Consider the following 17,080-nt stretch of genomic DNA (forward strand, 5'->3'; position numbering starts at 1 on the left):
TAGAATTATTGTGAAAAATGATTATTTTTTTCCCATAAGTTTGAAAACAACCGCCTTAGAGTTATGTTTTGAAGGAACATCGACCACCGCGTGATCACTTCCAGAACAATTGGAATGGTCAGTATGTAACAGATCTATTCTTTAGCATCATTGAATCATTCAACTGCGTTGTCAAGTCAGACCCATAAAGGATTGTTCCTGCCAGGATCAGGTTATCGCACCCACATCATTACAAAGGCTTTATAAGAAACAAAGGGACACATGTAGGTAGCTTTTTGCACGTCGCAAAGAGCGAATTTTGCTGTTTGCGATGTGCAAAAAGCACTTTGCAATGCACAAACCCAGTTTTGCGATTCGGTAACCTGGTTACCGAATCGCAAAACAGGTTTGCGACTCGCACTTAGGAAGGGGTGTTCCCTTCCTAATTGCGACTCGCATTGCAATGTAGGATTGTTTTGTGACCGCAAACGCGGTCGCAAACCAATCGCAGTATGCATCCATTTCAAATGGGTGATAACTCATTCGCAAAAGGGAAGGGGTCCACATGGAACCCCTTCCCTGTTGTGAATGTCACTGTAAACATTTTTTCAGAGCAGGCAGTGGTCCGTTTCATTTTTTGTTTTTGTAATGCATCTCGTTTTCCTTTAAGGAAAACGGGCTGCATTACAAAAAAAATAAAACTGCTTTATTGAAAAGCAGTCACAGACATGGTGGTCTGCTGTCTGCAGCAGGCCACCATCCCTGTGAGAGCCGCCATTCCCAAGGGGGTCGCAAATTACGACCCACTTCATGATTATTCATGAGGTGGGCATTTGCGACCCCCTTGCGAATCGCAGATGGTGTCAGGGACACCATCCTACATTCGGATTTGCGACTTGCAAATTGTGAGTCGCTCTGACTTGCAATTTGCGGGTCGCTCTGACTCGCAATTTGCGGGTCGCAAATCCGAAATTTCGAACATGTGGCCCCAAGTGTGCTCTAATTGTAAACAAAGAGATTCAATCTGAACTGAACTACGGTCATTTGGCTTGGTTCCCGAATTTCAAAATCCTCTCCCCTACCATTCCACTCCTTTTGGTTTTACATCAGTGAAGAAAACTAAATGATAATGCCAGAGAGAGGAGAAATTAAGCAATGAGGAAATTACAAATTACAACGTTATGGAAATAGGTACAGGTGCCATTTAACAAAATGAACAAAATTCTACTTGAACCAAAAGAAAAATCAGGTTAAAAATGGGTGTTTCTTCGAAAAGGATCGAAAAATGAAAACATAAACTAACGGTTAACATGCATTAATTGAATAAAGGAAAAAGTGCTGGATCTATGGATTGAAGCATTTGTATATAATTGAGAGCATGCAATCCTGGCATTTTCTTGCAAAAGGTAAGGATGTAAGTAGCACCTGACATAATGGACCATAAATACTGTCCCTTTTTTCCTTTCACGTGCAAACTGTTACGCATTCGCTGATGTTGTTTCATCTCATGCCATGGCCCTGATCAGCGGGACAGCTATGGCAGGAATGGTCACCTCCAACAAGTCCTGGCATTGAGAAGGCGCCCTGAGTGGCAGGAGCTCATGGCCCCTCTTCTAAATGCTCAGTTCTGAGAATACTCGTGCCTCTTTCTTACACCACCACACATGTCTTATTTTTTATCTCACACTTTCAAATTATTTTTCCTGTTTGCTTTTTTTCCTTTATCATTATTTTCCTATATTTTTCTTCCTCCTCCTTTCTATCACCTCTGCCTTTCTCCCATTACTCAAAGTGCGATGATGAAAAATAAGTCCTCATCCTCCAAAATCAGTGATGATGCCCACCACCTGCAACCACCAGCACAAACAAAGCACGCAACATGAGCCAAATCTGCGGTGTAGGAATGGGATACATCATGATTGTTATCCACCACATTTAAAAAGGACATTGGGCTGAAATAAATCAAGTGATATATTTTTAGGTAAAACGTGGGTGTCACTCTTTCAAAGGGGAAAAATAGACTTGTTGGTCTTTTAGAAGTAAGTATCCACTCAGGGCCTGCATTTTGATTTGTCCACGTAGAATGCCAAATAGTCACACAGTATCCTGTCAATGGCCCTGGTCATTACTGAGAGATTCCGGAATACTTTGGTGCACACATTTTACTTTAACCCCTCTTAAGGTAGTGCCGCTCTGTGGATTTCCTGTTTGGGAGTCATGTCTGTTGAAGACATCATCTGCCTTGAAAAATACAAAGTTGGGCATCAAAGCATAGTAGATGTCATATTTGCAAATCGTGGAATTGCAGGGATATTTAGGTCTGCTTCAAAGGAGCTGGTCCTTCCGTGTCAATATCAGCGCCACGGATCAGCCCAGTATATCTCATGTGTTAAAAATCCAGGCACAGGCTCATGCTTCCAGGTGAATCAGAACTTGGTGCACCTGATGTCTTCAGGCTTGCTGGCCTCTTTGGTGCCCCGGCAGCATATCTGTCCACACCGTATCTTGCTGAAGTCATTTGTGATTTCTGTGATAGATTTTCCCTTCGTCTCGGGTAAAAACAGGAAGACAAATATCCAAGAGGCTAGGATGCATCCCAGAAATAGGAGGAAGCAGAACTGGCCAAAGCTCTTCTGAAAAGAACACAGGGAAGGAGGGAGAGGCAGGTCAGAATAGTCAAAAGGCATTCTTTTGAGCCAAACTTTGATGCTAAATTGAAGTTTACAAATATGATCTAAACTAACACAAAACACAATGGAAAATGACTCAACACATCACATCTCAGCACAGCTCAATAACATTAAAATATTATACCGTTATGTCACAATATGGAATGGCATGTGATGACATTACATGTAGACTTTAAAGGTTGTGATTTTAGTAGGGAGTGTAAATTACTAGTAAAAAAAATATGTAAGTCCAGTACTAAACATGGCCAACCACTGGTACTGCAACACCCACCCACAGAAAATAATGGAGGTTGCAGTGACAGTGTTTGGCAATGTGTAGAGCTGCACTTAAGCGCAAGTTACTACAAAAGTGCAGTTTGTGCATTACTGAAAAGTAGTACACTTACACAAAAGTGCAAACTGCACTTTTCAGTAAGTTTACCCTTCTTTTAACTCACATCTGGAGTTTGTGAATACTGAAAAGTAGTAAACTTGTTCAAAATTGGAAACTTGCTCAAAAGTGTAGGTTGCCTTTGTGAATCAGACCCTTAGTGCCTGATTTAGAGTTTGGCAGATGTCCTGCCCGCCTTATTACAAATCCATTATATCCTATAGCACTTGTAATAAGACAGATGGGAAATCCGTTTCATTTGTGACAGTGTACCTGTGGCCCGATTTAGAGTTTCCTCAGCAGATTTTCCACTGCGCATCTTGAAACATATCCATGTCAGTCTTTCGGCGTCGGCCTCCCAGACATACTGTTGGACCAATCTCCTTAGATTGGGAAGTTGATCCACTGCCATGTAGACAGAATTAATTAAAAACCCTGGTGGAATGGTTGGTTGTGGCGTAAGAAGATGTTCAGCTGGCTGCAAAGTAGGTAAAAAGGTTTGTCCATGAATCCACTGTATTTTTCCAGATACTTTGTTTGCAGATTTCAGTGAATTGGGCTAAAATCTTCACCAGAAGTGTTTATTTCAGTTAAAAATCTCATAAAAGAGACATAAAATACCAATAGCACTTACACCCACAATTATTTGGTGTAATAGGTAATAGTACATACTAAACTAAAAGACCTTCTTACAAACTCCCAGACATAACAATCGCATAGATAAGCATTAATCAAATGGTCAGATTACTTGATATAGACAGTCAAGTCAATGTCTTGAACACATTAGAATCCTAAACACAAAGGACCTGATTCACAAAGGTAAACATACAATTTTCTGTACGTTTCCTATTTTGTATGCTGTTTTCAAACTATGAGTTAATAGTAAGCTTACTACTGCAGAGACTTCGCAGTCGGGGCAGATAACTCTACACATAAAAGGATAGGCCTAAGAAGGGTTATAAAAATTACTAGTAAACTGGGTGCTTTTTGTTCTGAATGGGTGTGCCATGACATACTAACTTATTCAAATAAGAGTTAGATTCTGATTCTGAAAGTATCTTCTAACCCTTTAACAACAGTCAAGTTATATTTATTCATCTTAACTTAAGAAGGTTAAGTTGGGGCGTGGTTAATATAGGGACCTAATAAGTCACTTGGCTCTGCACTTGGGCAGTTTTTCCCTGCAGGCAGCCTCAGTTGCACTGACCACGATCCCTGTTGCCTGAGTCGACCACCGAGATCCTGGTGACTGCTGACTGCTTCCTTGGGAATCCAGCGACGGGCCACAGCGTGGACACCGGTTGAAACACAGCAGGCCCTATCGAAGGATAGTGGGGAAAAAGGGGCGTAGTGAAAAGAGCCCTGGATCTTGCTGTCTGCCTTGTCCATGGGGGCCTGCTGATTTCCCTACCCCCTTAGTTAGCTTGGTGCAGCGAGGAAGATCTAGTGTTGTCATGCCCGTGTTCCGCTGTAGGCTCGGTCCCAGGGACAGCAGCAAGAAGTTGGTCAGCCCAACACCACCTAGTCGGTCCTGCGCCATGGGTGCCAATGTCACTGGTCCCTGGTGTTGCAGGCCCAGTGAATCAGCTGTAATCAGCAGGGGGTATGAGGCCAGGTGTGTGGCACCTGTCCACTGTAACCGTTCAACATGTGCACATAGGGCTCCTACTGAGAACCAGTTAGATGGCCACAGAGACCCTTTTAAAATGCAGGGCTTCAACTTTGGATCCCCTACGTTGTGATTGGGGGTGCTCCCCACCAACTGCTGAGTGCTATTGGCACCAGGGGTCTGGGATAGTTTTCTTGTGTGTTGCCCAGCTTGATCAGCCCCGAGGAGCATCACGGGACACTAAAGAGCCAGCATGGCCTGTTAAGGCCTGCTTCACGCATGGTGCTGGGCTAAGGTGACTTGGGACTGTTGAAGTCCTTTAGCATGTAGTTCGACAACAAGAGAGCACCCCAGTGTTGCAACTGTCAATCGCCTCACAGGACGAGCTTCTTGGAGTCTAGAACTGGCGCCGTTCATCTCTGGCAGTATGGTGAAACTGAATTGTGTGAAAACTGGGAGCCACAGTGGCCTCTACGAATGTGTAACAGCGATTCAGGCTTCCACATCCCAGTATGGAGCTTTTTCTTGAAACGTGGCTTGTGAACACAGTACTGACTGGTAAGCAATCTCACTCTTTTTCAGTGGGGTAAGCACACTTAGGACCGAGCTGACCACTGCCCCTGGGAGCGCCATGAAGACCAGTTGTGGCAAGACTTTTTAACTACCAGGATAGAGATCACATCCTACAAGCGTCCATAGCACAAGAAGCATGGGCTATCGAGAACAGTCATGTAAGCATATTTCTGGACTACACTACTGAGACACAAGACCATAGAGACTGGTTCTGAGTGGTCAAGCAGCATCTCCAAGCGCTCAACAGAAGATGTGCTCTAATTTTCCCAACAAACTCTGAGTCATGGTTGAAGGAAAAGTGTATTTTCTGAAACCCTGGCGGAAACACTCTCATGGTTGGACGCTAAGGGGGCCCCCAAGCAGTCCTGGATCCAAAGGAAAGGACCCTGCAGAAGATTCAAGTGACAGCAATCTCAAGAACAAGCAGCAAAAGAGTGGGCCACGATAGTGAAGGAGATGGAAAGGTGCACTAGCCCCAGGCTATCAACTTCAAGTGATGATCAGGAGCACCACATGGATGTGGATAGTACTGAGCTTGAGGCATGGCCCCACGCTTACCCCTATGAATGCAGACTTGATTGGGTAACTGATGGAAATCGACATATCATTTGTTGGTTTCATATGTTGCCCATGGCATGAGGGGAACAATGTTCATCAATCCTACCAGATGGGGGTGAGGGGAGTGTATCAGGGGCATAGGGGTGATGCATGCTTCAGGGGGGACTGCCTGGGGTGAGGCACAGAAAACTTAGTGCATAACTACACAGTGCCCCTCTGACTACCGAATGAACATGACACTTGGGCACCAGTTCAGGGTGCCAAAGCTTTGGAGAGGGAGGTTTCAGGTCCTCGACCAGGGATTGGGAGTTGGGGTTTTCATAGTTCATGCTTCAAGTGCACATATTGCAATCCAAACTGACACAACACTATATGTAGTGCATCCAGGCCTAGTGATGTGGAGATGTGATTTATATTCTACAACATGAGGGACATAGTGCCTGATACATTAGCAAGCATCCTCTCTTGATACCACATGCTCACCTGGGGTGTTCGTGGTATGGCCACATCAAGCGCTACAAAATTCCTGCCTATTTTAAACACAGAGGCATACACTTTGCGTGTTTACAAGAAGCACACAGGATCACCACAGAACTTGCCCAGTTGGCAAAATGATGGTGAGGCACACTGGTGGGCACCACATACTCTTACTATGTCAGAGGGGTACTCATTTGGGTTACACCGGGTTCTGTTCCAGCTAACACACTCTAGGGCAGACCAGGAGGGCTAATACATAGCTCTACAGGAGCTGCTTAATGGAGTGGTCATAGGATTGATAGCAGTGTATGCCTCCAACACACAGGTGCGTCTTTCCTCACCATATTCACCCCATTTTTGCTCTCTAACCAAACTTTACCATGTATGTGGGGAGGCGATGTCAATGCAGTGCCAGACACTGACAATGGCAGATGGCATCCCCACCATCCCTGGGGATTAGTAGTTGGTGGCATCGAAGTCGATATCCCGGTGAGCGACAATCATCTCAGTAACAGAGGTCTGGAGAGCTGTGTACCCAAACAGTAGGGGGTACTCATTCTATTATTAGGTGCACACCTTACACACATGTATAGATCTGTTCTACTGCACATTAGTAGTAAAGTGATTGATGCAAAACACCTGGGCCACACGCTCTCCCTTCATAATTCACGTAAGATGACCATAGCCAGAGGACACACTTTGCTCTGTACCTGACCTGGAGAATGTCCCTACGACTGATGCATGACTCTTTGATTGCAGCTGCAATTGGGGACCATATAGAGAAATACTTTACAGAGAATGGGATACAGCATCAGATCGATTGGTTTAATGCAAGGCATTAAAGATGGAATTGTGGGGTTCTTGTACCAAGATGTTCCACTGGACAAAACAAACACTCAAGAGGGACCTTGGCACCCTAAAGGACCGTATACGCGCACTTGAATGCAAGGCAGTGTGAATAGAGCAAGTTCAACATGATCTCTTAACTGTGAGCGGAGTACAGAACAGCATTACATAGAATAGGATGCCTTGAACAGCGAGAGTACAGCCAGAAAACATGGTGAGGGCGACAAAGTGGGATACACGTTAGCATGGCTCCTGTGATCTGATTTCCCTACAACCTCAGTAGTTGCAATCTGGGACATAGCCAGAATGGTGGTTAATGTACCGTCTGTGATCAATGGTGTGTTCAAACACTACTATGCTACTCTCTACACAAGTCCGAACTGAACTAACAAGTGGCAGATGCTTATTAGTGTGCTCTTCCCCTTCCCTGCTTTAATGCGACTCAGAAAGCTGCACTGGGTGCCCCCCTCAGATCTGGGGAAAAACAAGCAGTGATAATTCAAATGGCTAGGTGAAAAACACCGGGCCCAGATAGTCACCCTTTGGAATGTTATGCCGCCTTCAGACCGGGAATAGTGGCGTGCCTATTAAAGACTTAAGAGTCAGCCAGTGGTGCTGAACGCCTACCCAAGTCTATGAGGGAGGAATTTATTATGGTCTTGCCAAAGCCCGGCATAGATCCCCTAGCAGTAGGTTCCTATAAGCCACTGTCCCTGTTGAATCTAGATTTTAAACTTCTGTATTGGCCAACCGCTTGTTAAAACTGGTCCAGCCTCCGATACACACAGATCAAAATGGCTTTATTCAGTGCTGCAATACTTTCTTAAATCTTCAGCGCTTATTTTGGATCATGGATTGGGCTAGGCAACACCAAGAGGATCACTGGGTGGTTTCACTAGATATTGAAAAGGCCACTGATACCCTCAACTGACCTTATTTGCAGGGGGTGCTGCAGCGGTTCGGCATGGGGGGCTGGGTTTCTTCGATGGGTGATTTTTTTGTACAGGGACTGCAAGGCACAGGTACGTATGGGGGACTTATATCATCCCCTATCCAGATCGGAAGAGGAATGTGACAGAGGTGTCTATATTTGCTCTGGCTATATTAACTCTGGCCTGTGTCCTGTGAGTGCAAGATTGTGATTGGGGGATTGAGATGGACGTGAACAGCATATAGTGCCCCTATATGCTGATGATGCCTTGATATACTTACGGGAGAGAATGACCACTGAATGAAACCTCACCACTGTGATAACAGTACTTCAGCAAGGCTTTGGGCTTCATAGCAAATTGGGACAACTCTTCCTGGTTCCTGTTCACTGCCAGGGAATCTGGCGGGCATTAAGACTGTCAATTCAGTACTGCATTTAGCAACTGACATATTTAAATACCTGGAAGTGCACAGTTATCACACTGAAAAGGATCTGTTTGAGGGTAACTTTGGAGGGGCTGTTACTACAATCCGCAGCTCCCTCCATTTCTGGAACACCTTACCATTATCCACACTGGGTCGCAAAGCAAGCTTTTAAATGTTAATACTTCCTAGATTGTTATACTTCTTTGTGGCTCCCCCACTCATACTGCAACAGTCCTTTTTTAACAAGTTGCATTTCCTACTATTGATGGTCAATTGGGCTACTTTGAGGCACATTGTGTGGTTGACTGATCTTTATCTCCCCTAGGATGAGAGGGTCTGGCTGCACCCAGCTATGAATTATATTACGCATAAGCGCATCTGCAGTGGTCAATGCGATGGATAGTGCGGTCTGCCGACCCAGATTACAGGGGCTCACGTAGATGGCTTACCGCTGCTGCTCGGACTCTTGGGAGTTGACAAGAAGTGAACTATCACCAATTTGCTGTTTTAGACAGTTCATTGGTGCTAGAAGAAATATGTGCACTGTGCTCCCGGAAAGCAAACATACATGCAAGAGTTACCCCTTTGGTCCATATCAGAAAGTGCAAAAGTGACTAAATTGCATGATACACACGCCTGGATGGAGGTGGACATCACAGTATGGGGAGATTTGTTCACAAAGGAACATTGCAACCCTCATGTCTTGTAAGAGACCACCAATCTGGGGCGGGGCCATTTTTGCTGTATGCAGCGATGGAGAATGGGAAACTTTGACCCAGCCACCTTAAAACCACTGCAAGTATTATTGACACATGGTTTTGGCAGGCATGCTGTCATGGCGCTTTACATACGTCTGCTGCATAACACTACACAGCCACTGGGACATCTTAGGGAATAGTGAGAGTGAGTGCTAGGCATGGATTTATTGGACCAACAATAGGAAAAATGCTTAATGATGGTCAAACGGGTCTCCAGGAAAGCCAGGCTGAGGTATTTTTAGAACCACAAGATTCAAGTTGCAGGTAAGTACCTTAAACATTTCATATTTCACACAGGTATCAACAGTACTTTGTTTGAAATAGGTCAGTAATAAAGTTTTAGAATTATTGGCAAAAAGCTATTTCAAAAATGGGCACTGCATTTTTTGAACAGTAACTCGGAGGAAGAAAAGTTAGATCTGTTTACTGGTAAGTACGACACTTACAGTCTCCAGGTTTTAGGAAGTCCACCAGTTGGGGTTCAAGTTAACCCCAAACACCCACCACAAGCAACAGGGGGTCGGCGGGGTGCAGAGGTCAAAGTTGAGCAAATTTAACATGGGCTCCTATGGAGACAGGGGGTACTCGGAGTACGGTCAGCCAGCAGGTAAGTACCCGTGACTCAGAGGGCAGACCGGGGGGATTAGAAGAGCATTGAAGGGGCCGCAAGTAGGCACCAAACACACACCCTCGGCGGCACAGCGGCGGCCGGGTGCAGGGTGCAAACAGGACGTCGGGTTTTCAATGCTGATCTATGAGGAGAACCCAGGGGTCACTCAGAAGCAGTAGGTGGGTTCCAGGGTGGTGTCTTGGGCACACCACCAGTTGGATAGGGAGGAGGGCTGCCTGCTGAAAGATGAGGCACCGGGGGGTGGTTTCTCCAAGGCCTGGGACTGCGGGTGCAGTGTCCCTTTAGGCGTCGGATATCTAAGTCCAGAGCTTCGCAGTCAGGGGGGTCCTCGGGATTCCCTCTGGAGGCGTTGTCGTGGAGGGGTGGAGAGGTCAACCCAGGGTCGGCACTTGCTCTCAATCACTTGGAGACCCTCTCTTGCTCGATGGACCACCTGGACACGGGCTGTGGGAGTCAGGTGCACAGGGGTCAAGACTCACGCATCTGGAGTGTGGTGAGAGTCCTTAGTTGTAGGTTTCTTCAGACAGAGCCGCTGTCCTCAGGAGTTCTTGGTTATTTTGGGTGCAGGGCAGTCCTCTGGAGTTTGCAGAGGTCAATGGGCCCGCAGGATGCAACGCTGGTCTTTTTGTAGGTTCTTTGAAGCCGGAGACAGGCTGGTAGGGCTGGGGCCAAAGCAGTTGTTGTCTTCCTTCTTCTCTGCTGGGGGTTTCAGCTAAGCAGTCCTTCTTCTTCTTGTAAGTCATCAGGAATCTGGTGAGCTGGGTTCAGAGAGGCCCTTAAATCCTAGATTTAGGGGCGTGTTAGGGTCAGAGAGCAGTGGCCAATGGCTACGAACCCTGAGGGTGGCTACACCCTCCTTGTGCACACTCCCTTTGGGGGGGGGGGCACATTCCTATCCCTATCGGTCCCTGTCCACCAAACCAAGATGGAGGATTCTGCAGGGAGGGGGACACCTCAGCTCTGGACACCTTAGGGATGGTCCTGGCTGGGGTGGTCACTCCTCCCTATTTTCCCTAATTTTCCCACTGGACTTGCCACCAAAGGTGGGGCTTTGTCCGGGAGTGGGCACCTCCACTGGCTGGAGTGCCCTGAGGGCACTGTTACCCATGGCTTGAGCCTTTGAGGCTCCCCACCAGGTGCTACAGTTCCTGCAGGGAGAGGTGTGAAGCACCTCCACCCAGGACAGGCTTTGTTCTGACCACAGAGTGCACAAATGCACTTACCCCCTGTGGTCAGAAACTTGTCTAAAAGTGGCAGGTTGGCACAGACCGGTCAGTCCTACACTAGCAGTTGGGCTAACATACAGGGGGCATCTCTAAGATGCCCTCTGTGTGCATTTTTCAATAAATCCCACACTGGCATCAGTGTGGGTTTATTGTGCTGAGAAGTTTGATGCCAAACTTCCCAGTATTCAGTAAAGCCATTATGGTGCTGTGGAGTTCGTAATGACAAACTCCCAGACCACAAACTCAATATGGCTACAGTGCCCTTACAATGTCTAACAATGGACTTAGACACTGTAGGGGCATATTGCTCTTGCAGCTAAGCTCTCACCTGTGGTATAGTGCACCCTGCCTTAGGACTGTAAGGCCTGCTAGAGGGGTGACTTACCCATGCCACAGGCAGTGGTTTGTGGGCAAGGCACCCTGAGAGAGGTGCCATGTCGACTTTGTCTTTTTCTCCTTTCCAGCACACACAAGCTGCAAAGCAGTGTGCATGTGCTGGGTGAGGGGTCCCCTAGGATGCCATAATACATGCTGTAGCCCTTAGAGTCCTTCCCTGGCCCTTGGTGCCATGGGTACCTTTTACAAGGAACTTAACTGTGTTCAAGTGCTGTGCCAATTGTGGAAGCAAAGGTACAGTTTTAGGGAAAGAACACTGGTGATGGGCCTGTTTAGCAGGATCCCAGCAAACTTTCAATCAGAGTTGGCATCAACACTAGGCAAATAGTTGGGGGGAGTAACCATGCCAACAGTGGCACTTTCCTACAATGATGCTAAGCACCATACTAAAGTTTCACTGTTAGTCTTAATAGTTCAATTACTCCTACACCCAGTTCACTCGAAGGGTTATTGTTCAAAGTAAGGCACGCCTGTGGTTGTTATGCAGACATATGTAACACAAGAACTATCATTGCTACTTTATATATCTATGCTATAGAAGTCATCTGGGAACTGGAACAAGCCAGAATTGAATGCAAATGTCAATGAGTGGTCCTACCAAATATATATATATATATATATATATATATATATATATATATATATATATATATATATATATATATATATATATATATATATATATAACATTGGGGACCCTAAACACATATTTGGCATACCTCTCTGCTTACAAGAAACCCTTTGATATTAACTCTTCTGGATTAATGAGGATCAACAATAATATTATGGAACACAAAAACAGAAGTAGAAAACGCATCTATGGAGCTAATGAATGGAAAATGTATCACTGAGACTTTTGCACAAAATATTAACTTGGGGTTCCCACCTACAATTTCAGATTCGTTCAGCATGTCTCTGGAGAATATCAGTTAAAGCAACCATTTTGCTAAGAATCTGTCATCTCTGCCACACCTCAACCTAAGACTGTAATCTGTCCAATAATAATCTGTGATGTCTTAATACCATCTGCTTGTAGTGAGGGATATACCCTCCAACCATTGTTATGTTATGTTAGGTGTATTTTTAGAGTGTGCTAATCATCTGCAAGCTTATCCTGGCACTGTAGTAGGTGAGTGAGTCTAGCCCTGGTGGGATTCCTTGAAGAGCCAAGTCTTCAGCTTCTTGCTGAATTCAAGGACAGAGGAAGAGTCTTTGGGTTGTGGTGTGAAGTCCTTCTAGGTTTTTGGAGTCATGTAAGGGATGGCAATACCTCCTGATCTGCATTTGTGTATGCGTGGGGTGTTTGCTAGTGAAAGTCCAGCAGAGTGGATGTGTCTGGGAAGCTGGTGTAATTGGATATGGCTGTTCAAGCAGGCAGGGCCTCTTTTGTGGAGTGCTTTGTAGGTATGGGTGAGGTGCTTGAAGTGTGTGCTTTTGTGTATTGGGAGCTAGTGCATTTCCTTGAAGTGGTGTGATGTGGCCCTGATTTGAGAGTTTAAGGACTAGTCTGGCAGCTGAGGTCTGGATCGTCTGAGGTCTTCTTGCAAACTGGTTAGTTATTTTACAGAGCATTTCCGTAGTTCAGTCTGCTGGGGATAAGGGCTTAGGTGACCGTTCTTCTGGTGTTGTCTAGTTGAAAGATTTCTTCAGCATGCTCAAGGCGTTGAAACAGGATGCTGCAACTGTGTTAACTTGGGCAGACATGTCTAGTTTGCTGTCTATAATGGTTCTGAGATTTCTTGCTTGTGGGCTGGGTGCAGGCCACCTAGTGGAGTCCCACAGAGAGGCGTCTTTCTGAAAATCACCACCATTGTCTTGTCTATGTTCAGCTTGAGGAAGGTTGACTTCATTCAGGTGGCCACTTTGGTCACGCATGCTGTGAAATTGTTTCTGGAGCTGGGGGATTTGTCCAAGAGGGACAATATTAGTTGTGTGTCACCTGCACAGGAGAGGATGTTTGTAAGAAATTGGGTTGCTGGTTGAAACGGGGTGAAACCCTACTTAAGCAGGAGCCACAATCCCTCATTTACAGACTCCCGGACCCTGACAGCAGTTCAGCGACTCCATCTCCGACATCGTCAGCACTTACGCCCTCGTGTCCACAGACTACATACTACTTTGAGACCTGAACTTCCACCTCGAGAACACCAACAACAACAACTCCAACACCCTACTCGCCAACCTTGCCAACCTCAAGCAGCTTGTCACACCACCCACCTCCTCCGCTGGTCACACCCTCGACCCATTTTCTCCATCAGCAAACACGTCTCGTTCAGCCACAACACCGAACTCCACTGGACCGACCACCACTGCATCCACTTCTTTGAAAAACCCACAACACACCATCTCCCTCAGCGGATTCCCCACTGCAGATGTAACAAGGTCACTGAAGACCAGCTGATCACCACCCTCTCCCGGAACCCACATATCGACACCACCGACACCAACACAGCAGCTCGCAACCTCACGCAATGGATCGAAGACTGTGCCAACACTCTAGCCCCGATCAAGAAACCATCTAACAGACGCACCAACAGAAAGGCCGTCTGGTTCAACGCTGACCTCCAAGAATTCAAGCAAACCTGCCGAAGACTTGAGAAAAAGTGGCACCAAGAACATACCCCGGACAACCACAAAGCCTTCAAGAACGCCATCCGCAGATACCACCAACTCATCCGAACCGCCAAAAGAACCACCTTCAAAGAACACATTGACAACAAAGCACACAGCGACAAGGAGCTCTTCAACATTGTGAAGGAACTCTCCTACCCCGGCGCCAACATCAACAACATCCCGCCATCACAAGACCTCTGCGATTCCCTAGCCTCCTTCTTCTACCGCAAGATCGCAGACATCCATGACAGCTTTAATACCCAGACCCCCATCAACCACCAACACCAGAGACTCACCGCCCCCAGCCACAACAGCCTCCTGCTCTCCTGGACCCACGTCATCGACGACGACACCATCAAAATCATGAACACCATCAACTCCTGCTCACCATCCGATCCCTGCCCTCACCACATCTTCAATAAAGCGAGCTCCGTCATGGCACCCCAACTCCAGAAGATCATCAACAGTTCCTTCGAGACCGCCACCTTCCTGGAGAGCTGGAAACATGCCAAGATCAACGCCCTCCTCAAGAAACCCAAGGCGGACCCAAAGGACCTCAAGAACTTCCGGCCCATCGCCCTGCTCCCCTTCCCGGCAAAAGTAATTGAGAAAATTGTCAACAAACAACTGACCCGCTTCCTCAAGGAGAACAACATCCTGGACCCATCCCAATCCTGATTCCGCAGCAACCACAGCACCGAAACTGGCCTCACCGCCTCCACCGACGATATCAGGATCATACTTGACAACAGCGAAACCACAGCCCTCTTCCTCATGGACCTCTTGGCTGCTTTCAACAGTGTCTGCCATCACAAGCGTACTCGCAGGAAGGAACAAACACACAATGTGGCTGACAATTAGAGAACTGAAGATATAAACAGAAAGACGTCATGCTGCTGGGTTAAAATATGAGAAAGGAGAACATAATAAGGCCCTGATAAAGTCTATTGTGAGATTTCCCTGATGAAACACGTGTTAGTTGATGTCATGTGGACATCTAAAACAGCTGAAATTAGGTCAAACATTTAGAATAATTGCCACAGAACTCACAGGATTTTGATGTGGATCGACATTTAGAGGAACATTCAAGGGATATTTTAAGGATCGTTGTGAACACTATGAAGCCATTTTGTATGGACTATTAAAGGACCAGTACAACAATTGTAATAGGATTGAAGTTACTGATGATATTATAGGAGAGAATATCTACATCAAAATATTGTAATTTGTACTTCAGAAGATGTGCGAAGTATTAATGAGTGTAAATAATAAATAAGGAATATATATTGGAATATATATTGCATAGCATACCAGTTGTGAGATATTAGCTGGACGAGTGCCTGAAATTAATTAAGGTAATTTATCAGGACAGCTGGGCTGTTTCTGATTACAGGGTATTTTTAGAGGTGTTTACCCTGTTCAGTGCACCATCTGGGCTAGTAATTTGGTTAATCAAGGGCAGGTAGCGCCATTTACTCTATGAAAACTTCCTATTTTTTATTACTGTCTGCCATCACACCCTACGCACGCCTCAACGATGCAGGGATCCATGACAGAGCCCTGGACTGGATCACCTCCTTCCTCACTGGTAGGACCCAGAGAGTCCGCCTTCCTCCATTCCGCTCTGAAGCCACCAAAATCATCTGTGGCGAACCCCAGGGATCGTCCCTCAGCACGACCCTCTTTAACGTCTACATGGCTCCACTCGTAAACATTGTCCGATCTCACACCTCAACATCTTCTCATACGCAGATGACATCCAGCTGATCCTCTCCCTCACCAAGGACCCCCCCACCACCAAAACCAACCTCCACGAAGGAATGAAGGCCATCGCCGAATGGATGAAGAACAGCTGCCTGAAACTGAATTCTGACAAAACTGAGGTCCTCATCCTTGGCTCCACCATCTCCGCCTGGGAGGACTCCTGGTGGCCTGCCACACTGGGAACCTCACCGACAGCCACCGACCATGCACAAAACCTGGGATTCATCCTGGACTCATCGCTTCGAAAGATCTACAAATGGATCCCAACTGGAACCAGAAGGACGGTCACCCAAGCCCTCGTAAGCAGCAGACTGGACTACGGCAATGCCCTCTACGCAGGAACCACGGCCAGGCTACAGAAAGGACTGCAACGCATACAGAATGCCTCTGCATGCCTCATCTTGGACACCCCCGCCACAGCCACATCAAAGCCCACCTGAGAGAGCTGCACTGGCTCCCGGTCAACAAGAGAATCACGTGCAAACTCCTCACCCACACTCAAAAGGCACTGCACAACACCAGACCAGAATACCTCAACAGACGGCTCTCCTTCTACACCCCGACCCGACATCTTCACTCCGCTGACCTTGCCTTCGTCACCATCCCACGTATCCACAGAACGACCACCGGCGGCAGATCGTTCTCCCACCTCGCCCCCAAGATGTGGAACACCCTTCCCACCCACCTGCGACAGACACAGGACCTACGTACCTTTAGGAGACACCTCAAGACTTGGCTGTTCCAGCAGTAGCAGCCCCCTCCCCCCTCAGGTCATTGAGACCCTCACACGTGAGTAGCGCGCTTTACAAATGCCTTGATTGATTGACTGATTGATTGTCAGGATGAAGTCATAAGCAAACCCTAAAGTAACCTGTGTTCAAACCTCAGGTAGCTTGCCACGGAGCAGGTGCTTAACTCAGAGGCAATGTGTAAAGTATTTGTGCAACACTTCAAACAGGAATCAAATAAAAACACATCATAAAACAGATCCCACACCAGATTAGAAAAATAGAGTTGATTTTAATAAAGAAATAGAACAGGAGCAAAATGACAAAAATCCAATCAGTAGAAATGGAGATATGCAATCTTAAGATTTTAAGTGAAAGTAGCACCAAACAGCCCTAAGCATCACTCGCTGCCACCTGGTCGTGCAAGACTGGGAAAAAGCCACAAGTTCAGTCCGACCGCAATGAGGCATGGGTCCGGTACAGTGACAAGGTTAGTCTGGTTGAAA

The 17,080-nt window shown here is 46.5% G+C and overlaps 1 protein-coding gene across 1 annotated transcript in view; it reads right to left on the reverse strand.

Moving 5' to 3' along the window:
• Nucleotides 1-1,932: 1,932 nt before the first annotated feature.
• Nucleotides 1,933-17,080, reverse strand: part of LOC138266409 (solute carrier family 2, facilitated glucose transporter member 11-like) — a 364,472-nt gene continuing 349,324 nt past the window's right edge. Inside the window, exon 12 of the mRNA XM_069215178.1 lies at nt 1,933-2,612. Coding sequence (XP_069071279.1) covers nt 2,406-2,612 — 207 coding nt within the window. The 3' untranslated portion in view covers nt 1,933-2,405. The remainder of the gene's footprint in view (nt 2,613-17,080) is intronic.

The sequence above is a fragment of the Pleurodeles waltl genome, chromosome 11 (genome assembly GCF_031143425.1).
Source record: "Pleurodeles waltl isolate 20211129_DDA chromosome 11, aPleWal1.hap1.20221129, whole genome shotgun sequence".
NCBI classification, from domain to species: Eukaryota; Metazoa; Chordata; class Amphibia; order Caudata; family Salamandridae; genus Pleurodeles; species Pleurodeles waltl.